Source organism: Lampris incognitus, chromosome 5 (genome assembly GCF_029633865.1).
Source record: "Lampris incognitus isolate fLamInc1 chromosome 5, fLamInc1.hap2, whole genome shotgun sequence".
NCBI classification, from domain to species: Eukaryota; Metazoa; Chordata; class Actinopteri; order Lampriformes; family Lampridae; genus Lampris; species Lampris incognitus.
The window spans coordinates 18043957-18068190 of NC_079215.1; the positions used below are offsets into that span (position 1 = coordinate 18043957).

Here is a 24234-nt window from a genome sequence, read left to right on the forward strand (position 1 = left end):
GTTTTCTTTTTTAGTTTTTGCCATTGTGCATATTAATTATGCTATCATTTTACTCACTAGCTTCATTGTGGAGATTTTGGACGAGGGACCATTGTAGGACTCCGCTTTACAACGGCATCTGACAGGTCTGTCACACGTTTCAACAAGTCCAATTAAACCACATATTTGGAAGTGAATTAACCACTTATTACCCAAAATGTCCAATATTATCAATGGTCAATTGCATTCCCAAGCTATATTCTGGTTCATCTTGCAGGAATGATGAGTCTGTACTCACTCACCATAGCAACCATTGATTAACTACCCAGCCATCATAACTGAGAAGCCATAGATAATGGGAAACCATGAACATAGTCTAACTGTTGTTGTTGTTGTTGTTGTTGTCGTTGATGAAAGGACATGTGCGCTGCAAGTGCAGTGGTCCCGTGTCCAAAATCTCAAAAATGAAATTGGTCAAATTATATCATAAGCAATATGCGCAATTGCAAAAAAAAGTGCAAATAAGACCCAGGTTAAAAAAAAATTAATTATCCTTGTATATCAAGAGTCAATGTTGCTCTGTTAACAGTGAATAGTTATACTAACTCAACCCTTGTCTTAAGTATTTATACAAAAGTAATGTTTGAATAGCATTTGAATCTTAGATAGAGTAGTTCAGAAATAGAAAGAGTCGGGGGTGTCCAGGTAGCGTAGAGGTCAACACTACCAACACGGGGATCGCCGGTTCAAATCCCCGTGTTACCTCCGGCTTGGTCGGACGCCCCTACAGACACAATTGGCTGTGTCTGCGTGTGGGAAGCCGGATGTGGGTGTGTGTCCTGGTCGCGGCACTAGCGCCTCCTCTGGTCGGTCGGTGCGCCTGTTCGGGAGGGGGGGCTGGGGAGAATAGCGTGATCCTCACATGCGCTATATCCCCCTGGCGAAACTCCTCACTATCAGGTGAAAAGAAGCGGCTGGCGACTCCACATGTATCGGGGGAGGCATTTGGTAGTCTGCAGCCCTCCCTGGACCAGCAGAGGGGGTGGAGCAGCAATATGGATGGCTCGGAAGAGTGGGGTAATTGGCCGGATACAATTGGGGGGACAGGCAGAAAGGAGCCTGCCTGGGACACTGTGCGATATCATCCTATCCTTTCGTATTTGAACAGCCCCCCTGCCCCCCGATTGAGCCAACCCGTGGGATATATTCGTTCATGTTCACAAATCTTGACCATTTCTGATTACATAACATGTGCCAGTTAATGTCAGTTTTATCCAATGCATTTGATGTGTTTTAGCACCTGTAGGAAATCGTACCGCTAACCCTGGCAAGGCAGAAGAGGAACACAGAATCATTTAAATTCTTTGAAAAGATTTGATTTTCCAGTAAAAAGCAAATTGACACAGGAAACAACCGAAAAAAAGGGTTGAGTCATCCTCTAAAAGTGTGAATTAGCCTTGTTTTATCCCTGCTAGCGTGATCAATTTCTCCCTTGCCCATTTCTATTGGTAATCCTCCACAAATTGCCCTCCGTCGCAGTTTGTATATCAGCTATTTGCAGTGGATTAATGTGAGTCACTGGTGGCAAGTGTTCAAATCAATGTTTATTAATGGTTTCTTTTAAGTGTTTAAAGATTAAGTCATTAACATATTGATGAACTTTTCCGAGTTGCCCGGGGAGAGTGGCAACTGGTGCTGGAGAGGATTGGTGAGATCCAAAACCGAAGGCAGACTCAACAAGAAGCGTAACAATCAGAATGAGAAAAAAAAGATTGAGAGGTATTTTGAAGGAAAAAAGCTCAATGATGAACAGTGCCTCATGGCAGCAGCAAAACACAACAGTCTGTGGCATGCACGGTTATACACTCAAGCAGCTACTTCACTGACTACACCGTCAGGTAAATTACACTTTACCTGAATTAATTAAGCTGTAGAGATGTGATTTATTAGAGTATCTGGAATTACTTAAGAAAATAAATAATAGCAATCTGCTGTGGTCACGCTGTCCTCCGAACACGCCGCCACCCAGCAGTCAGTCAGTCTTCAATTGATTTTGCCATTCAACAGCGACCCGCCAACACCCTTTAGCTTAGTATGGTAATTCTCCCTTGCACGTGATAAGGTACCGGATCCATAATAAATCAATTTTAATTACTTTTTTATGCAGGAAGTGGATGGAGGGCGTTGGGTGGCTTTGGGGGAATCGCTGCAGTTGACCTCCTCTCTCTCTCATCTCATCATACTTAAACCCCGGTCATGGCAGCATTAATGACAGTGAAATTTTGCACTGAATTAAATTAATTTGAATGGAAATCGCGCAATCAGTGGATAATAGGGCGCGATTTAAATATTCAAATACACATTTGGCAGGTTGGTAAACGAATATAATTTCTGTAAGTAGCGAATTCGGGGGGGGGGGCAGCCCGGGAACCACCGCAGCCGGGACGCGAACCCAGATCTCTCGCACCACGAGCAACAACGTTAACCGGTCGACTAAAGGGTCCCATCCGTTAGCCAAGGGCTAGCCAGTCTATTTATCCGTGCTCGTTACAAGTATTTGGACACTGTTTTTCAGGGGTTTGTGTTGGGGTTTTTTTGCACATCCTAGTCAGGAGTTTTTGTATGCAGTATCTTGACAAACTACCCTGTAGCATCCCCAAGATTAAATCCAAATGAGCCGAGTCCTTCTAAAAACATTTTTTATTTCAATGAAAAAGAGAACAGCAGAGTACTGACATGAAGAAAACGAGACTATTGGCGGGCTTCACAGTGGCTGAGATTCTTTAATGTGCAGGCGTGTGAAGGGGAGGGGAATCCAGGCGGGAATTGACATTTCGGCGCGGCACTGGGTCTAGTTGGTCTAACCTGCTAGCATATGTGGCTAGGCAACCAACTTGCATTAACGGCACTGATGAACTTTGCATTATTGTTAAAATATAGGAACCAGGGGCGTCCGAGTAGCATAGCGTAACGGTCTATTCTGTTGCCTACCAACACGGGGAACACCGGTTCAAATCCCCGTGTTACCTCCGTCCTGGTCGGGCGTCCCTACAGACACAATTGACCGTGTCTGCGGGTGGGAAGCCGGATGTGGGTATGTGTCCTGGTCGCAGCACTAGCGCCTCCTCTGGTCAGTCCGGATGGCTGTTCGAGGGCGAACTGGGGGAATAGCGTGATTCTCTCATGCGCTACGTCCCCCTGGTGAAACTCCTCACTGTCAGGTGAAAAGAAGCAGCTGGCGACTCCACATGTATCGGGGGAGGCATGTGGTAGTCTGCAGCCCTCCCCAGATCGGTAGAAGGGGTGGAGCAGCGACTGGGACGGCTTGGAAGAGTGGGGTAATTGGCCAAGTACAATTGGAAGAAACAGGGGGAAAAACATATAATATAGTCCAGTGAGTCAAATAAATTCTTTATGAGACAATACAAGCCTGTTTCATGCCTTAAGCAATCATCAGCTGTCAATAAAGCTCGCTCTCTCTCTCTCTCTCTATATATATATATATATGAACCATGGTGAAGCTAGCCACTCAAGCACCATTTTGCCTCAGTGTCAAGTGTGCATCAAGTTCAGCTTTATTATCATGTGTATTTGAATACGATGAAATTCTCTCTCTCTCTATATATATATATATCCAGGGTATCTCCCTGCCTGCCGCCCAATGCCATCCATTGGTTCATATATATATATATATATATACACTACCGTTCAAAAGTTTGGGATCACCCAAACAATTTCGTGTTTTCCATGAAAAGTCACACTTATTCACCACCATATGTTGTGAAATGAATAGAAAAGAGTCAAGACATTGACAAGGTTAGAAATAATGATTTGTATTTGAAATAAGATTTTTTTTACATCAAACTTTGCTTTCGTCAAAGAATCCTCCATTTGCAGCAATTACAGCATTGCAGACCTTTGGCATTCTAGCTGTTAATTTGTTGAGGTAATCTGGAGAAATTGCACCCCACACTTCCAGAAGCAGCTCCCACAAGTTGGATTGGTTGGATGGGCACTTCTTTGAGCAGATTGAGTTTCTGGAGCATCACATTTGTGGGGTCAATTAAACGCTCAAAATGGCCAGAAAAAGAGAACTTTCATCTGAAACTCGACAGTCTATTCTTGTTCTTAGAAATGAAGGCTATTCCATGCGAGAATTGAAGATTTCCTACACCGGTGTGTACTACTCCCTTCAGAGGACAGCACAAACAGGCTCTAACAGGTACTATTTAATGAAGATGCCAGTTGGGGACCTGTGAGGCGTCTGTTTCTCAAACTAGAGACTCTAATGTACTTATCTTCTTGCTCAGTTGTGCAACGCGGCCTCCCACTTCTTTTTCTACTCTGGTTAGAGCCTGTTTGTGCTGTCCTCTGAAGGGAGTAGTACACACCGGTGTAGGAAATCTTCAATTTCTTAGCAATTTCTCGCATGGAATAGCCTTCATTTCTAAGAACAAGAATAGACTGTCGAGTTTCAGATGAAAGTTCTCTTTTTCTGGCCATTTTGAGCGTTTAATTGACCCCACAAATGTGATGCTCCAGAAACTCAATCTGCTCAAAGAAGTGCCCATCCAACCAATCCAACTTGTGGGAGCTGCTTCTGGAAGCGTGGGGTGCAATTTCTCCAGATTACCTCAACAAATTAACAGCTAGAATGCCAAAGGTCTGCAATGCTGTAATTGCTGCAAATGGAGGATTCTTTGACGAAAGCAAAGTTTGATGTAAAAAAAATCTTATTTCAAATACAAATCATTATTTCTAACCTTGTCAATGTCTTGACTATTTTCTATTCATTTCACAACATATGGTGGTGAATAAGTGTGACTTTTCATGGAAAACACAAAATTGTTTGGGTGATCCCAAACTTTTGAACGGTAGTGTATATATATATATATATATATGAACCATGGTAAAGCTATCCACTCAAGCACCATTTTGCCTCAGTGTCAAGTGTGCATCAAGTTCAACTTTATTATTATGTGTATTTGAATACGATGAAATTCTTATGCTCCGGCTCTCTCCTGCCTATCACCAAAAAAAAAAAAGGACCTACATAGACTATGTACACAGAATTCATACATTATATACACAATATAGAAAAGTACACAATAACACAACAATGCAAGGTGCATATGGGTAAGTCAGTTGTTCAGCAACCTGACTGCCTGTGGAAATAAACTATTACTGAGACGGGTGGTATGTGACTTGATGCTCCACTAACGATTTTTAGATGGAAGGAGTGAGAACAGAACATGAGTAGGGTGGCTGGTGTCCTTAATGATGTTTTGGACTTTTCTTTTGCAGCGAGTGGTGTAAATATTATGAAGCAGTGGTAGTTCCATGCCAATGGTTTTTGCTGCTGTCTTTACAGTCCTTTGAAGCAGTCTACAGTCCTGGGCAGTCAGGTTGCCAAACCACACTGTGATACAGCCTTTCAAGAGACTGTCCACTGTACTGCCATAAAAGTTCATAAACGTTTTGGTACTCATACCAAAAGTCTTGAAACTCCTCAGAAAATACAGTCTCTGCTGTGCCTTCTTCAGGATGCAATTGGTATTGAGAGACCATGTGAGGGTGTCTGTGATGTGTAAATTGAGAAGTCTAAAGCTGTCAAGTCAAGTCAATTTTATTTGTATAGCCCAATATCACAAACTACAAATTTGCCTCAGTGGGCTTTACAGCAACACAACAGCCTGTCTTTAGACCCTCTCATCGGATAAGGAACAACTCCCTAAAAAACTCTTTAACAGGGACAAATTTCAACAGATGAACCATTGATGGAAATAGGAATGTGATTTTCTCTGAGCTTTCTAAAGTCAACAGTGATTTCTTTTGTCTGACTGACATTTAGAGAGAGGTTGTTATGATAGCACCATAAGGTTAAATCTTCCGCTTCCCTCCTAGAGGCCTTCTCATCACTGTCGCTTATTAGTCCAATCACTGTGGTGTCATCTGTGAATTTAAGGATGCTGTTGTTGTCATGTTTGGCAACACAGACTGTACAATAGGGGACTTAGACAGCAGCCCTGAGGTGCACCTGTTCTAAGAACTAATGTGGATGAGCAAGTTTTACCTATTCTCACAGTTTGAGGCCTGCCTGTCAGGAAATCAAATAGCCAGTTACAGATAGAGTTGCCCAGATCAAGACCTCTGAGTTTCAACACCAGTTTGGATGGTACAATTGTATTAAAAGCAGAACTGTAATCAATAAACAACATTCTGACATAGGTATGTGGTTTCATTTGTAAGTCAATGTCTCAAAAACAAAGATGACCTTGTGTACCTTTCCTGTCAACAATCAGCTGATCTTTACGGTTATCTACACATAAAGTGTAAAGGGAACAAATGACCACTGTGGCTGCATTCATCATCCGTCAGTGGATTCGCTAGTGGATTCCTTTCAAGCAAAGTTATATTGTTCAACTTTGGTGTACTTTGACATGTGAATTCACGCAATTAACCAATATTGAAAGGTTGATGCTAGATCCCACGAACCGAAGGGGTGGTATGGCTTCCATGCCCAGCCAATCAGTAACGTGGTCGAAATTACACAATTGATCTAAACTTAACCAAGGGTACCACTGCTCTATACCTTCACTCCTTGGTATCTAGCATCAACCATCGAGAAACTGCTTTGACTTTGCTGACTACTGACAGGGCAGTCGTTATAGAGTTCAAAGCTACCATTTTAGCAGTGTCACTTCATCTAATTTATATTGATATACACACAGCGTTAGCTGTGTTGTGCCATCCTCTTCACCACACAGAGGGCACAACGCGTCAGGCCAGGCCTCCGCAGTCTACACCCATCTACAGGCCAGTGGCCACTCTTTCAAGGATGAGGATGTGCACATCCTTGATATGGAGGAACGCTGGTTTGGACAGGAAGTCAAAGAGGCCATTTATGTGAATTGAATATACTTTATTAGTCATTTGTACATACATACAATGAAATTTGTTCTCTGTATTTAACCCATTCTATTGTATAGGAGCAGTGGGCAGCTGCAGCAGCCGGGGACCAACTTGTTCTTCTTTCCATTGCCTTGGTCAGGGGTACAGACAGGCGTATTAGCCCTAACATGCATGTCTTTTTGATGGTGGGAGGAAACCGGAGCACCCAGAGGAAACCCACACAGACATGGGGAGAACATGCAAACTCCACACAGAAAGGACCTGGGATGGCCTGGGGTTTGAACCCAGGACCTTTTTGCTGTGAGGTAACAGTGGTAACCACTGGGCCACTGTGCTGCCTGAAGAGGGAATGACCATCCCTAAACGGGGGGGGGGGGGTTAAGAGTACATCTGTCGCTATTTTACAATGCTGTGATCGCAACTATTCCCCAGTCCTCGGTGAATAGTACACATGGCCACTGAAACTCTAGTTAATGGTCATGGCAATTTGCATATGAAACCAATCATTGTTTTTGATCATTATGCCATTGTATTGTTTATAAGGGTGGGGATACCTGCAGTAAGACTGAAGAGGTCACATAGATGAGTGATGAAGCGTTTCTCTCAATAAACGCTGTGTCCAGATGAACTGATTCAATTTTCTATGATTTCCTTACCTGGATTATTGAACATGCATAAAGACAACGGTTGTAGTACTTTGTAAGGCTTTACTTTCATTTATTGAAAGCTGAAATTAATACTGGGATCTGTCTGTGTATCCCAAGTCCATTGAGTGACTAACCAATGCATCCTAAATATCATGGGAAGATCATATCTGGGAAATTCAAGATCAAGATTCACTTTACTGTCCCACATTGTAGGAAATTTGGATCAGGCTTCCACCCATACTGCATCCATACATAAAAGACAGGATAAGACAGCTACGGGGAACAAGGAACATATCTAAGAACATTTAAAAAAAAATAGAAGTGTTCTTTTCTAAAGGCGAACTTGTATGTTGGGACAGTACTTGGGCCACAACAGATGACATTTCACGAGGACACAAGTACACTTGTTTTTCAGCTGCTAGTCACTTGCACACCTGATATCTGATATGTCCTGATTAATAAAGGAGGATCATTGATGAAGGGGAAGAAATTGTACTTGGTGCTGCCTATCAAAATTAAAGGGGGGGGGTAGACATATCCTCAAATTTCCCTCCAGTTACCTGATGAAGGGTTGCTAATAACCAGACGTGTCATGCTGCAGTTAGCTTTATCCGTGTGTGTGTTTCATGCTCCTAGAGAACTTTGAGACTGTTCTGTAACCAAAATGTCACAGGTTTGATTCCTTTGTCTCTTACCAGAGTTTCTCTGAACAGAGCGCCAAAGCGTTACCTGTTCATATTGCTGCACTACAGCTAGCAGTATCGGCTAGCCACCAAAGGTATTTACATACCAGTGGTTCTTTTGAGGCTTATGACTCCCAGAGAGAGCACATTGGCGTTGTTATGAGTTATCAAGTAATTAAATCAACACATTGCAAAGAGGATAACTTAAAAAAATAGAATATAAATGTAAAATGTCCCGCGGCCTCCGTCCTGCCCAGCCCTGAGCCGGGGAGCGCCGTGTTCTACCGTCAACAAGGTGCCGCCACACCTCATCTCCAGCCATTGATTTTCCCACCATTTATTTATTTATTTATTTTAGGCTTTAGGCCGCAGCATTTGAAAGTTGATTCTCCACCCTAAAAGAGGTATTCATGCATAGACTCTGGCACTTTTGTAGTCTGTGGCAGTTTTATATGATAAGCTTTTTTCTTTCCAGACGCTCTAAATCGATATGTAATCCTGTGCAGGGGCTTATCCCCGGGACTGGGCCATTTTGTGACTCTCTTTGAGCTTTGTTACAGGTCTTTCTGGTTGCTCTGTGCTGCAGATTGATTAGGTGCAGTGCCAGAATCCTATCAAATGACCGACTCTGATGATGGAGCAAGCTCTCGCCGCCTTTTACTTGACTGCAACTGGAGATAAGGGCGGATGGCAATTCCCTCCTTCGCTGCCTCTTTCTCTCTCTTTGCAGAAAGCGAGGTGTTTGGACTGAGGTTGTGAGGGCAAAACAGGTCACCCCTGGCTCCACCTTCTGTTCTGTGGTTTGTTTCTATATCGGTAGTTGTGAGTGTCCATTAGCGTTACCGGTAAAAAGGCGAGGGTTTCCATCGACACCGTGAGCGTTTAGCCGAGGCCGTTTCACACAGCGAGTTTCAATTCCTGGCTCTCCGACACAACCAACAACCAGTCACAAGGAGGTTAAAGGTCAGAACCATGGTGCCTACACAGCAGAGGAGGGAGGATTATAACACTGCAAACGATTCAAGTCAGGTGACAATTCAGCCAAGTGCCCTAGTTTCAATATTTCTGCATAAGAAAGGCAAATACACGCTGTTTGGATAAATACACACTCTTCTCACAAATACACACACTAGACTGATAAATACACACTGCTCTGATTCATACACACATTCTAATAAATACACGCTGTTCTGATAAATACACACTGCTCTGATAAATACACACCATTCTGATCAATATGCACATTATTTTGAAAAATACACACACATTGTTTTGATAAATACACAACATTCTGATAAATATACACATTGTTTTGATAAATACACACTGTTCTGATAAATACGCACATTATTTTGATAAATACACACTGTTCTGATTAATACATTATTTTGATAAATACACACTGTTCTGATAAATACGCACATTATTTTGATAAATACACACTGTTCTGCCCGTTTACAAACACTCGACGGTGTGTAAACCCTGACGCGCTGCGTTGCTTTAATGGTTTTAAAACAACCATTTTCCTGCAAGACTTCTGGTAGATTCTTCATTGCCTTTAATATTTTTCCTCTTTTTTTTCCTCCCTTTTTTCTTTCGGGACGGGGGTCACGGGGAGCTAAATTCGTGCATTCCTGTGTGGCTTGCCACTGCTCACATGGTTACCAGCGGTACGCATTGTTAGGGTTTTCTGAATGAGCTGTGGCTATGCAAGTTTTAGTAATGTGATTGCCTGGGGCAGTGGAGTGAAAGAGAGAGAGAGAGAGAGAGAGAGAATACTCATAAAAGGATTGGAAGTTGCCTTACCCCCCCCCCCCACCACCACCACCACCACCACCACCCCGACTCCAATACTCTCAAATAATTCCCTCAGCGTGCGCGCACACACACACACACACACTAACTTACCCAGAGACACACACACACGCACAGTACAGAAACAGACACACACATGTACAGAAACACACACAGTGTGCACAATGCAGTCTGAAAACACACTAACACAAACACCCAGAGAAACACACATGCACACCTATAGAAACACACTTACAGAAACACTCAGAGAAGCGCACACACACACACACACACACACACACACACACACACACACACATACATACGTAAACACCCGCTCAGAGAAACATTGGCTGACACACACACACACACACACACACACACTCAAGGAGGGCGTTGAGGAAGCTGGTTAGGCTTTCGTCTCTGGTGTCTGATTTCTCTCCCCCCCCTCCCACACACACCTCAAATCACCTCCCTCCCTTCATCTGCCTCGTCCTCCCTACTCTCTCCCCCCTTTCACTGTTTGTCTTCTTAATGAGAGGGGCGGGGCTTTGTGACGGACAGCTACATGCTTCTCCTCCGTCTGTCTTGCTAGCTTACATCCTGTCTGTCATCTCTCTCTCTCCCCCTCTCTCTCTGGCTTTCTTTGTCTCTTTCCCACTCTCTCTCTCTCTCTGTGTTTGTCTAGGTCTCTCCTCTCACTGCCTCTTTGACTCTGTTTCGCCCTGTGTCTGTCTTTCTGTCTGTCTGTCCTGCTCTGCTGTGCCCAGCTAGTATCTCTTTCTCTCTGTCTTTCTAAATGTTAATTTCAGTCAAACTCTCTCTTTACTGGTTTTAACCCGTGTCTGTCTCTTCGTCGATTTGTATACCTTATTCTCACTTGTTCTCTCTCTGCATCTCTCTCTGTCTCTCTAAATGTTTGTTTCTGCTTAACCCTGTTTCTCACTCTCTATCAGTCTGTCTGTCTATTGGTCTGTCAGTCTGTCTATCGGTCTGCCTGTCTGTCTCTCTGTCAGTCTCTCTGTCGGTCTGTTTGTCTGTCTCTCTGTAAGTCGGTCTGTCTCTGTGAGTCTGTCTCTCTCTCTGTTGGTCTGTTTGTTTGTCTGTCTCTGTCAGTCTCTCTCTCTGTCTATCGGTCTATCCATTGGTCTGTCTCTCTGTCAGTTTCTCTGTAAGTCGGTCTGTCTCTTTGTCAGTCTGTCACTGTCAGTTTGTTTGTTTGTTTGTCTGTCAGTCTGTTTGTCTGTCTATGGTCTGTCTATCTACCGGTCCGTTTGTCTGTCTTTCGGTTTGTCTGTCTCTCGGTCTATTGGTCTGTCTGTCTGTCTAAAGGTTTATTTCTGTCTAACTGTTTCTCTCTGCCTCTGTCTATTTGTCCGTCTCACTCACTGTTCTCTCTCTTCATCTTTCTTACTCTTTGTCCCTGTCTCGGTCTATATGTCTGTCTGTCCATCTGTCTTACTCTCCATTTCACAATTTGTATCTCTTTCTGTCTCTCTCTCTAAATGTTAATCTGTCATATTCTCTCTTAACCCATATCCCCTGTCTCTGTCTGTCTGTTTCACTCTCCCGTTTTCCTGTCTCTCTTTCCCTCTGCCCACCTCTCTCTCTTTATCTGTTTCTTCCTACCGCTCTGTCTGTCTCTCTGGGCCATGTCAGAACAGCCTCTCCACTGTGTTTAAACAGGAACTCTCAGAATGACGGCTCGTGTCCCTTTGCTCATTTCCGGTTTCTGTTGAACCACCTCAGGTGTCGGCGATCCAATTATCCGTACCTGACAACACACCCAACTCCACCGCACAACAACCCGGCTAACATCCGGAAACAACCCTGTGTTAGGCTGCTGATCACAGCTTAACCATCCGGATACACTGTGTGTATACGTATATGTACTACTCGTGTGTGGACGCAGCATTCCAGATATTTCTGAGAGTCTCGCTGATGATCGCTGCAGCACGCCGGTGCAGTCCTAACAAAGACAAAGACTCAGTCACCATCAGTCAGTGAGTCGCTGTTATTCGGGCTGTCAGGGTCCGTCTGTATCTAGCAAGACAAGTTCATAATTACAGAGATGTTGAACGCAGAAGGAATGTGGCACTCGGGTCAAGTGACTGTACTTTGACTCCACAAATGTCAGTGCAGATTGCCGGGGGTTCGACGAGTGGGTGGTGGGAAGAAAGAAAAGAAAGAAACATCAGCTGTGTCTGTATTGCTCATACTACTTACTAACAGTATTAAAATGTAGTATGGGAAAGTTATGCATATGGAGTTTATGGTCACTAAACAATCAAAATTGTTCCATAATTCTTCGCACTTTTGCTGTTTCCATGGAAACAACCAGCCAGGAGAAAATTTCCCAAAGCAATATGGCGGACAATGAAGTGGGAGGAGCGGCAGGCAATAGTGGCAAATTCAAATGTACTTTCTAAAAATGTTTTTAGCGTAGCGTATGACGCACTTGGTGTCAACAAAGAGCTGAGGCTAAATGGAAACGGACAAAGGAAGAGCGACCAAGTTCTTCTGGCGCTACCGAGGGTCTCGTCCACCAAGTCTAATGTATGTAGTTAGTGGTACATGCTGCATGCAGCGTACTGAAAAGTAGTATATGTCAGTGATATGCAGTAGGTACTGCGTACCTTAGGTACACAGCGTGTACCAACAGTTCTGATGTCTTCATTTGCATGTGGACGTCAGTCCTGGCCTTCAATCTATCACAGTCCACATTTTCTAAATATGGCACCTTTGTTGAGTCAGGTCATTTTTATTCTCCATCGCCAGGAAATGCACATCATCTTCTCTTCTATCTTTACCAGGACTGTTTGTATCAGTCAAACTTGGTGTCCTCTAATAATGGAAATACACAACTTTAGGCAAACAATGTTTTGATCTGAACGAATCTTCGCTGGATCGAGACGTTGTTTGTCTAATGTCCATCTAGTGTCAGCCTTCTATGAAGGTGTGTTGCTACTTATAGGTGTGCAGACTTTCACTTCTTCCACTTGACACTGGTCTGTGCACCACACTAGAACTGGGATGTGTGTGTGTGTGTGTGCGTATGTTTCTGTTAAATCAGTGCAACACTTTTCCACACCTGAGCACTTACAAACAAGCGTAATGGTTCTCCGTACGGGGGAGAGGAATCGTTTCGGTGATCGGCTGCTATATCCTGGCAAGCAAAATGTAAAATGTGATGCTTTACCCGCTGAGCAAGGGTTTTCCAGATTGCAGCGTTGCCTATAGAGTGATATGGGGTGGTTACCTGTCTATGGAGGCTGGTAGAGGAAGTAAACTTAATCCTCCGCGTCTAACGTTACAAACTGTGCACCGATGGCGGGTGGTTGGTCATGTCTCTCCCTTTATTCATCTGAATGATTCCTGTAATCACACGCACAAAACAAAAAAAGAAAGTGTCATGGCAAAAGAAACTGCTATACCCTCGAAAAGCTCAAAATCCAAAACACATCACATTGCAAAACGCCATTTTGAAAATGTAAAAAAAGTTGGCATTGGTTGTTCACTATCCAGGACATCTACAAAACGATAGCAGAGCGTCAAATCACACACCACAGGCTGGTGCACCCGTGTGTGTGTGTGTGTATATAATGTATGAATTCATGTGTACATAGTCTGTGTAGGTCTGTAGTGTTGATTTTTTTTTGGGGGGGGGGGAATGGTGTGTTCGTGTCCCTCGTGCTGAGGCACACAGCCAGAGCACAAGAATTTCATTGTGTTCCAATACACACGACAATAAAGCTGAACTTGAACTTGAGCAGATCCTTAAAAAGACGTGTCTCAAGTTGCCCTCTCTCCTTTGCCGCGGTCTCGTTTCATGACGCTTACGTCTCTCTCCTGATTGGTGGATAACTCGCTTTAAAACCGATCATGAAACACTGAGCCGCTTAAACAAGACGATATAACTCACGTGCCGCGTATGGATGGGCCGGCCTGCATCCGGTCTCTATGTGGTCAAACGACAAGCGTGGTAAAACGACACTGCCATTAGAAATTATTCTATTCTTTCTTCTTTCTCTGTATAAACGACCAACACTGCTACTATACACCATTTTTAGATCCGTTTTTTAAAACTACAGCTGGATATCTCAATCGGATGAATGAAACCCCTCAGATGTTTTGCAAATAAACCAACACTTAATCCGACCAACTTCCTCCCCATCATCAAACTCCACGTAATACGGGCGCTGAGGCTCTGACCTTTGACCTCCTTGTTAAAAGCTGCGTGCAATGTTCTTGGTGACGCTTATTTGTGTGCAACACAACGTCTGTAATGCAACACAACACCCCTGTGTGCTCGGTGACAGCCAGCGTGTCTGTGAGCTGCCAGGTGATGGTGCACACGGCGTCTACACGGTGTCAGGCTACGCCGTCGCAGGATCAGCCCAGCGTCCAGGCTGAAGGTGGTCACGTGACCTTCGCTCTGGACGCTCCTGTCATGCTACGTGGGGAAGAGCATGGCACTGTTATTCAGTTTTATCATTTGTTAAACTTTCGGTGGTGGTGTATAAGTATGAAATATGGCTATTACATATCGTCACGCACAACTTTACTGTCTAAACTTAATGATAATGAGAATCCTATCTAGCATGTCTCAGAGAAAGAGGTCGGAAAATTCTGATGGGGAATTCCTTTGAAAGCTAATTAACATAAACCAAATAGTTCAGCGTGATGATCCTCGGTTGGATTGTTATTTATGTGAGCAGATATGGCGACGTCGTTTAAAATGTCCCACGAGTGTCGGGGTAACGATGTTTTCTGCACAATGTCAACAGAGAATATTCCACCAAAGGCCACCGAGGCTCACTTAGGACTGTCCAGTCAGTCAGAGGTCTCTGAGGAAAGGACACACATTTTCCCAATCGCCGGGCAGCATAACAAACCATTGTGTTTTAAGTAAAGAATAATTACGTGTACTTTTTCACCCCCTTTTTTTTTTTTTTTTTTTACATTTGCCAGTGAAAGAAGTCTGTCGTAAGAGGTATTTGCATCTGCATGGTTTTACTACTAGGCCATGTCATGCCCAGTATTAGGACCACTTCTTTGTTTTGAATTGTTTGAAACCATATAATGTGCACACTGTCACTGATTCAACTCCAGTTAAATGTGGTGAAGTTGGCTCAATATTTTAACAATTCAATAGTTAAATCCACTTTTTAAAAATGTTAATAGTTGCAGATGGTGGAGTGTATTTACAGTATATAATCATATTCACATTACTCTGTTACCTATCTATCTATCTATCTATCTATCTATCTACCTTCTTCTGGGAGTGTCAGCAGGCTATGATATGTCATGTCCAGTATGATACGTTATAGGGCACTTGCTAGTTTTCAGCACAGCCGTGGTCTTACATTTCCCCGGCCCATAAAGTTAAAGGAAATTATGCACACACATGATTTGCCAGTATTTTAAACCACTTCCATACATTATTATGATAATTATTATTTATTGTTATTATTATTATTACTACAGGTGTGGGAATCACAAGAGAGGAAGTTTCTCTCCTGTGCTTGGTGTGGTCTACTGAGTTATTACCATGGTGTGGTCTACTGAGGTATTAACAGAGTATTAGTCTTATTTACTTTACCGGTGAAGGCAGCAGCGTGGAAAAGCCTCACGTCGAGTCCTTCCGAAGAAAAAAGAAGAGTCGGCTCCTCCGTTTTACCGACGAAGGAAACCAGCACACGTCGCCTGCAGCGCTGCGGGTTTTAAAAACGCGTCCTGGTCCTTTTGGGAGGGAGCGCGTGAGTGTGTGTGGGTCTCCTACCTGGACCGGAGGACCCCCCCACCCCACCTCACCCTGCAGACCTCCTGCACATTTACATAAACCTGAGTCTATTTGTGTTTCTTTTTCTTTTTTTTGCATACAGGTGTTGCTAACACGGGAGCCCTCGTGACCGCGGTGCAGGTTTTGGCAAACTGGACCGGAGCGCGCGCGGGTGTGTGTGTGCTGAATGCCGTCTGACAACTTGGGATTTTATGCATCATCGTTTTAATAAGCGTCGACAATAAACCACGGCCCTCTCCGATCCTGCTATAGAGAGACCGAACTGGAACACCCCCCCCCCCCCACACACACACACACCAACACACACCTCTCTGGTCTCTTATCCCTGGATTTGCTGGCTTAGTGTTAAGAAAATTCTACTGCAGTTCGGGATTAGACCCCAATACCTCCTCGTACAATGCGCCTCGCTGTATTTGATATCTTGATACTTGTGACGGTGAGTCGCTGCTGGCTTGGTTAACTTGTGAATCTGACGCTATTATACGCGAGTGTGTCGGGGGGGAAAATCATTTGGATTGGATTAAAACCCCAAACACATATCTAATTTCACACCCCGCGTGCACAGCGTCTTGACAGGAAAAATATATATATCTATATGTGTGTATAATATATACAATTATAATATGTTAGTCACAGTCATGTCTTATGGGATTGAAATTAAAGGTGCGAAGTTTTGTTTTTTGGGGAGGGGGTTTTTGGTGAGGAATTGTACATAAGGCCATTTCTGATGTTCATTGGAAATTAACGGGAGTTTACAAAACACGCGATATTCTGTTAATTGGGTCGAATAAGGAACCATAGACAACTAATGTGTCTAGCACAAGACTTTTAAATCGAATAAATCGCGACTAATTTACATATATTATATATTATAGGCAGTACAGACGCCTTTTCCGGCTAAATTCCCTTCCTTCTTCGATTGCCACGCGGGAAAAACGGGCATAAGTGGAGACTTTCAGCTGGTTTGGGATTTTCTCTATTAGCTCCTTGTTGAGTCTTATTCGGGAAATAACTTCTCAGTTGCATCGGGTTGCATTTTCCGGAGGGGCCACGGTTTCTGTCTCCGGGTTTGACGTCCCGCGTTAAAAGTCTTGTTCGGACTAAACTAAACGTTTTAGTTTAACGCAGTAAAACGCTGCGGTTTTCTCCGAGAGTGAGTCGAAAACAAATGAAAATGAAATCTGGCTCCATTTGCTGTGTAATTTGCATGTGGCTTGGTGACATGGCTCCCACTGTTCCACGTATCCTTTTGTTTTTTACCTTGTGTGGTTTTCATTTACACAAATCTTTAAACATGCCGGTTTGTAATTAGAGTCACCCCGTAGACCTAAGTCGGTGCCTGGCTCCAACCTGCATAAGTAATAACGTAATTCGACCAAACAATGGCTGATTAACATGGGTATTTCTCCTGAAGTGGGGCGGTTCACCCGCGCAGGGCCTATTTATTCTGCCTTCGTAACAGACGCCGCGCGCGACGTCCGCGCCCGGAAGACCCTGCTGAAATGACGGCCTCAAACTTCCAGGCCAACTTTTCTCTTTTTCTTTTTTCAACAACGATGTGCTCGCGCCGTGGAGCTCGGAGACTGTAAAGTGGAGGGAGGGGGGGGGTCGATGCGCGAACCTCTCTGCTGATTGGTCGGTTTTGTCGCCCGTAAAGACCGACGCGCTCCGGGATTGGTCGGTGTGGGCGGGTCCCGTGTGTTTGCTCGGGCTCATAGAAGGACTGTGTGAGGAGGAGGCGATCAATCTCCATCCGTCAACATTGGCAATCATCTATCGTAGCGCAGGGAACGGAGACAAAATACGGCTCTTTTTTTTCCTTCTCCTCCATCTAAACAAAATGTTGTTTTTGTGTGTACGCTGTGTTAGCGTATGAAGTGGGATATTTGTGTTAAGATCGAGATACACAGACGTAAACACGTGATTTTCATTGCCGCATAAACTTTTGGACCCTTTTTTCCTTCATCCGCGCACCTTTACTCGCGTCTCGCTCTTTTCCGCCCCCCCCCCAAAAAACCTCCCTTTAATCTATGTGGATATTCGTTAAAACCCCGGACCTCCTTCACGTGGCTCGGAACGGAAATAAAACAAGGGAATTTCAAAAAGGTGAGTCTGCAAACTTGAGATGTTTTTTCCAAGGCGTCGTCATAGTATTCAGGAATTACTCGGAATAAAAGTTTAGAGTAGCTATAAAATGGTTTCAACGAATAGTTTTACAGCACGCATGTAGGTTTATCGATTTTTCCCCACAACGAGGCTGCTTTAAACAACAAAAAACACTGCAGCGCCAATTATTTATTCCCAATTCGTTTAAAAAAAAGGCCTAAAATATCGTTTATCCGTGTAAACCTCCCTCTCTATGTTCATTACCGGCGGCGGTTTGTGATATGTATTTCTGACCCCAGACTGCGGTGGGAGTCTTCAGCCTGGCAAGACCCCCACCACAGCCCGTGATCAGTAGACCAAGTGGTTACGGGGGGTCGTCTCGTCGCCCTTAATTTATTTAGCTGATAAGAGCCACTCTGCTAATTGTCCTCCTGTAGATCTAATCTGAATTGCAATGGCGTTCAATTTGCACACAGTTTCGCGTCATTTACATGACAGTCGGCTCTTTCCTGCCGCTATGGAAATAGTGTATAGCAGCAGTATGTGTGAAGGACCTCAGTACTGACGTCCAGCAGACGGCCCAAGCACAGACCAACCTGTCTGTCTGCAGCTTTACAATGTCTTTTTTTTAACTCATCTTAACACACTGTCATCTGCTCTTTCCATTAAAAAAATAAATAAACTGGTAGAAATTTGGCTTTAACCTGCAGCTTTGACGTCTATTTTTTATTATTATTATTAATTAAAGCTAAACTTTCTCAGCGCTGTCCTGTGCAGGTAGATTTAGCCCTTATTTATCCGGATTATTATTTTTAATCGTTTATTAACTCATCGCTGACAAAGGTATTTTAATGGCCTGCTATAGTTCCTTAGTTTGTATGACGGTCAACGTGTGAACATTACACTAGATTTCTGATTTGATATATTTGAATTAGAAAGTTTGGAAAGAGTGTGATATGACTGTATAATAACAAAGCTCGTGCACGATGACTGGCCTTCACGAGATGTCCGAGTTGCACCAACTCTGAGGAAGTGGTTTTCGTTTTAATGCGCGTCTGCGCAAACAAGCGACGGTCCACTATATTTAAAACATGCAGATTTAATCAGCAGCCAGTTGATGACAAGGTCACAGCGCGAGCTTCGGCCGTCACAGGCCCGCTGATCAGAAGAAGAGAAGAAGAAGAGGAGGAAGAGGCAGAAGAAGAAATAAAAAGGAAAAGGTTGTTTTCTGCGTCTGGTCTGCGGATGCAGGCTAATGAGTCCAGACAGGGTTAATGTCGCAGCACCGACACAAGTTTGGCGACAGCTTTCAGCCGTGATTATTTCTAAACACAAGTGACGGCTGATTACATACTGATCCTTTAATTGGATACACTTCATTAAGGCGTCATGCCACTTTTTATTCCCGGTTTAAATAAAGTGGCTGGTTTTTTATTTTTCTTTGTTTTGCAAATTATTTTTTACATTTTCAGTAGTCAGAATCATTTCAATCTAGAGAAATTAAAATTTAACATTTTAAAAAAGCAAAGGGAACTTCACTATGAGTGTAAAGGGCCTAATTATCAACTGTTTTATGCAAGCAATAGGTGTGTATTTTCACTGTCAATATTCTAATTAAAATACTAAAGATAATGTTGCTTTATAACGAGGATTGGTAAACTTCTAATTTTTTTTCTTAACAGACCCCATTTCGAGCTTGAAGTTATTTTCTTAAAAAGAATAAAACAAAACAACCTATCTAGAAATGTGTTTGATCAAAACGGGTCATGTTGGCACTCTGTAATATCAGCAATTTTGGTTTAACAAAAAAAATGTTCTTTTAGAAGTTGATCCATGTATAATTTGTTGTGTTTGTGCTGTTGTGCAGGAGGCAGCCGGCGGAGTTGAACCACAGGGGGAGTCTGAGGTGGTCCCGTGTCCGTTTCTAGCATGATGTCCTATCTCAAACAGGCGCCGTACCCCATGAACGGCCTGGGGCTCAGCGGCACCGCCATGGACCTGCTGCACCCGGCCGTGGGATACCCCGGTACGTCCTGTCTAACACACACACACACACACACACACACACACACACACACACACACACACACACACACACACCTCTAATGCACTGCTTGGTTTAATGTGAAACAGGCCTCTCTCTCTCTCTCTCTCTCTCTCTCTCTCTCTCTCTCTCTCTCTCTCTCGTCTACCTGTCTGTCTGTCTGTCTGTGTGCTGAGCGTCAGACAGGCCCTGCTTGTTTTCCACTGTATTCGGAGTTTCTCCTCTGGTTACCTGCTTCACAACATTAAACAGATACAAACACTCATTCGTCCCTTCAGTTATCAAGCTGGGAAATTAATAAAATTCACACGCATCAGGCACTTTAATCCACCCGCTGTGGATCGTTTTCTCTCTCTCTTACTTTTTATCTTAATTTATTTGTTTTATAGTCTTTTAAACTTCCCTGTTGTGAGTTCATTGCATTTTTTTATTCTGTTTATTCCTTATTGCTGCAAACTAATGGCCCTGTGGGAGAAACTGAACTGAACTTAAGTTGTCTTTAAGATAACGTTTAAAATAACGATCAAGAATGGTCCTTAAAACGGATGTGATTTTAATTTTTTTTTTGAATTTTAATTATGATGAGTAAAGTAATGGAGGCTGTAGTCTATGCACTTTGTTTTTTAGGCCTGACAAATCCTCATTACATAAATGCATAGTATTCATCAATGTCAAACCGGTACAAGTTATAGAGAATAGTGCACTTCACTAGGAAAAATATATAGATTATAATGCTTTTCTGAAAATATAGCTCGTGTCGTCAGTAATCTGTCTGTAAGGACAACTGACTGGAGATCCTACGGCACCAACACATGTACCGGCCGTGATTACGTCCAAAACTGAGAAATAGAAACGGCATCATTTTCTCGTCAGCTTGAGAAAAGACAATTGGATGAGACCGGTTTGCTTTTCGTTTCAGGGAACCCGAGGAAGCAGCGGAGGGAGCGGACCACCTTCACGCGGACGCAGCTGGACATTCTGGAGTCTCTGTTCGCCAAAACGCGCTACCCGGACATCTTCATGAGGGAGGAGGTGGCCCTGAAAATTAACCTGCCCGAGTCCCGAGTCCAGGTCTGTCATACTGATACTGATACTGCACACAAAGCCCACTATCCCAGTCACGTAGAGGCCAGACACTCCTGGTGAAGAGCCCCCCACACACACCTTCATCGTCCAGTCATGAAGAGATTTTGTTTAAAAAGGTCTCGAATTAAATAACTCTGTGTATTGGTATTTCATTAATTTTGATAATTACATTGTCATATTGGATGATTTGCCCGTCATATATTAGTCAAAACACCTCATTTACCCTCATGCGTGAAGAGGCTGAACAGCTGCTCAGTTAGTTTGACAGAATTTCCTTTTCTTGGTCCATAAAACAGTATGTACATAGTGAAAATCCTTGTTTTTTGGTTTTTTTTTTTTTTTCACACAAAAGACTTTTAGAACAAAATTACAAGATAAAAAAAAAGCATCTGTACATTACATTGTATTTGTCTTTTACGACTCAGATATCAAAAAAAGTGTGTTGCACACAGAGTGTGTGTTGTTTCGGGGGGAAAAAAGCCATAATTTGTTTTTCAGTAAAAACAAACTTGTCGCAGCAAACATGAAAATGTAAAAAACACAAACTGTTATTTTTCATGAGTGTTTGATGTTTTTATGAAACAACAGAACGTATGGATGCAAAATTCAATAATATCTATAAAAAAAATGACCGGTTTAGCCAAAAATTTCCATTTTCACCCGGGGTGCCTGGCCTAATGTTGACAACCGACTCTGTGGCGTCGTATGTGGAGTGTGTATAGGCCTTACAGCTGTTTCTCATGGAGTCCTGACCAAGTCTTTATAAAAGAAGAATGACAGGACCATCTTTAGATCTGATGAGTCTCTATAAAACCAGTTTCACTGCTTCTTTTGTCGGCTTTACTGAAATTATGATCAAAAGATACTCGTAACTTCATCCAGAAATGTGCATGTGAACCAAGCAGAGGTCTAGCATGATACCTGGTTTGTTGGCAGGCTGCCTTTAACATGCAATAATTACAAAGGCCCTGTTGGTAATATAGATGACGATGATGATGATGACAGCTATTCTCATTGTTATTATTGGCCAATCATTATTAGCCAATTATCAAGCCATTATTATTACTGAGTGCATGCTCTTGTCAGCAGCAGCCAACTTGGTAAATACATCAGTCTGATATTTTGGAGTTTGACTACATTCGTGCACAACTGAAAGCTATTTTCATTTTACGACTCAGGTTCAAAGTTAAAAGAACATCACTGCAATTCACCCACTGTCTTGTCAGCTGGTGGCATTTCACATTTGAAATTTGAGCCGAGTTGTCTTGTGACAGTGACCTTTGACCCCGGTTGCTGTTCTTCAGGTTTGGTTTAAGAACCGTAGAGCCAAGTGCCGGCAGCAGCAACAGAGCAGCAGCAGCGCCAAGCTGAGACCGGCCAAGAAGAAATCCTCTCCGACACGGGAGAGCACGGGCTCCGAGAGCAGCGGCCAGTTCACACCGCCGGCCGTGTCCAGCAGCTGCTCTTCATCCGTCTCCTCCTCCTCATCCTCCTCCGCCTCTAACGCATCCGCCCATGGCACCCCAGCTGGCCTCAGCAGCACCTCTACCTCCGTCACTGCACCCGTGTCCTCCATCTGGAGTCCCGCCCCCATCTCCCCGGCGCCGGCTCCGGCCTCGCTCCCAGACCCAGCCGCCCCAACCAGCGCCTCCTGCATGCAGAGGTCGGTGTCGAGTGCCGCCGGGGGACCCGCATCCTACGCAGTGTCGTACAGCCAGGCGGCGGCCTACGGTCAGGGCTACCCAGCCTCGGCGTCGGGCTCCTCCTACTTCGGAGGTGTGGAATGCAGTTCCTATCTGGCCCCCATGCACTCCCATCACCACCCGCACCACCAGCTGAGCCCCATGACGGGCTCCTCTGTGTCGGCTCACCCGCACCACCACATCGGCCAGACCTCAGGGCACCACCCCCACCCACACCATCACCACCACCATCACCCCCATCACCAGGCGGCATACGGCGCGCCAGGCTTGCCCTTCAACTCCGCAGACTGTCTGGATTATAAAGAACAGACGACGGCCTCCGCCTGGAAACTCAACTTCAACACCTCCGATTGTTTGGACTACAAAGACCAGGCCTCCTGGCGCTTCCAAGTCTTGTGACTTTTTTTCTTTTCTTTTGTGCTCCTCTCCCACTGTCAAAGAAGTTTTTGTTTGTTTGTTGTTGTTTTTTTTTGTCGTTTTTTATTTTTGAAGAACCTTTGAACTAATAGCGAGGACGTTTTGGCGAGACTTTTTGACATTTATTGGTTGATGAATAGAAATGATGCCCACACGCTGGAGCCTGATCACCGAGACGTCTGGTTTGTCGCTTCGCAGTTTTGCATTGGATCAAGTTTTAACAAAAGTCTGAATTGGATCGAGTTGTCTCATCAGAGTATTTTCCCACCCACAAACTGAGGACAACAGATCAGGTTGTGATTTTGAAGGCCTTCAGCAGAACATGCACGATTTTGCCGTCTTACGAAGTGGTTCGCCGATGAATTACATGCATTTTGAATCAGAAGGGGACTCTTCTTCAGAACAAATAAAATAAATTTTGTGAGAAAAGTATGAGAAAGCATCAGTTAGTATCAACATGAACAGGCTTTTTTTTATTATTAAAAAGGAAGAAGAAGAAAAAAGAAACTTTAAAGAAAAAAAAGTGATTTGAAGCTGCTATGAATTTCAGTTTGCTGGTGTTCATTTATAGAAAGTCCAACTTGAATCTTGTTCAGATCCTGTGGAGTTGTATTTTGGAGAATGAATCGCAGCACTTGTTTATAAGGTCAAAGATTTTTACTATCATTCTTTAAGGTGAAAATAATGTGAAGCAGACACACAATGTCGGTGTTCCACTGAAATTTGAAATGTACATCCGTGTCTTTATAATAAAGTTTTGCCTAAACACAGATTTTACAAGGGCAAGTTCATTATTACCCCAATGTTGAATCCAAACCGTCTTGTTTATGTGAAAGGAGCAAATAAAGTGTGTTTGTTTTAATTAGGGTGTTTCATTTGTTGTCTAAAAACAGGGATATCTGCTGTTATGAAATGGTTTACTACACAGAAATGACCAGGTTTATTTTACAGACTGGACTGATAAATTTGCAACAACTTGGATTTAGAGAATCTTTAAAAATGGCCGCCACATAATGAAGAAGGCCGGGTAGGTAATATTATAATCAACGCCAGGTCTGAT

The 24234-nt window shown here is 43.5% G+C and overlaps 1 protein-coding gene across 3 annotated transcripts; it reads left to right on the top strand.

Annotated features, from left to right (window-relative positions):
• Positions 1-19853: 19853 nt before the first annotated feature.
• Positions 19854-23156, top strand: LOC130112838 (homeobox protein OTX1 B-like). 3 transcript variants are annotated; one of them, XM_056280346.1, is made up of 6 exons: positions 19854-19959; positions 20155-20163; positions 20888-21039; positions 22359-22540; positions 22613-22728; positions 22759-23156. In XM_056280346.1, the coding sequence occupies exons 1-6, from the start codon at positions 19854-19856 to the stop codon at positions 23154-23156; spliced, it is 963 nt and encodes a 320-aa protein (XP_056136321.1). The 3 variants fall into 3 exon arrangements, with proteins under 3 accessions (XP_056136321.1, XP_056136322.1, XP_056136320.1); XM_056280347.1 differs by lacking the exon at positions 20155-20163 and having other exon boundaries at positions 19854-19950; XM_056280345.1 differs by lacking the exon at positions 20155-20163 and having other exon boundaries at positions 19854-19950; positions 22359-23156.
• Positions 23157-24234: the final 1078 nt, after the last annotated feature.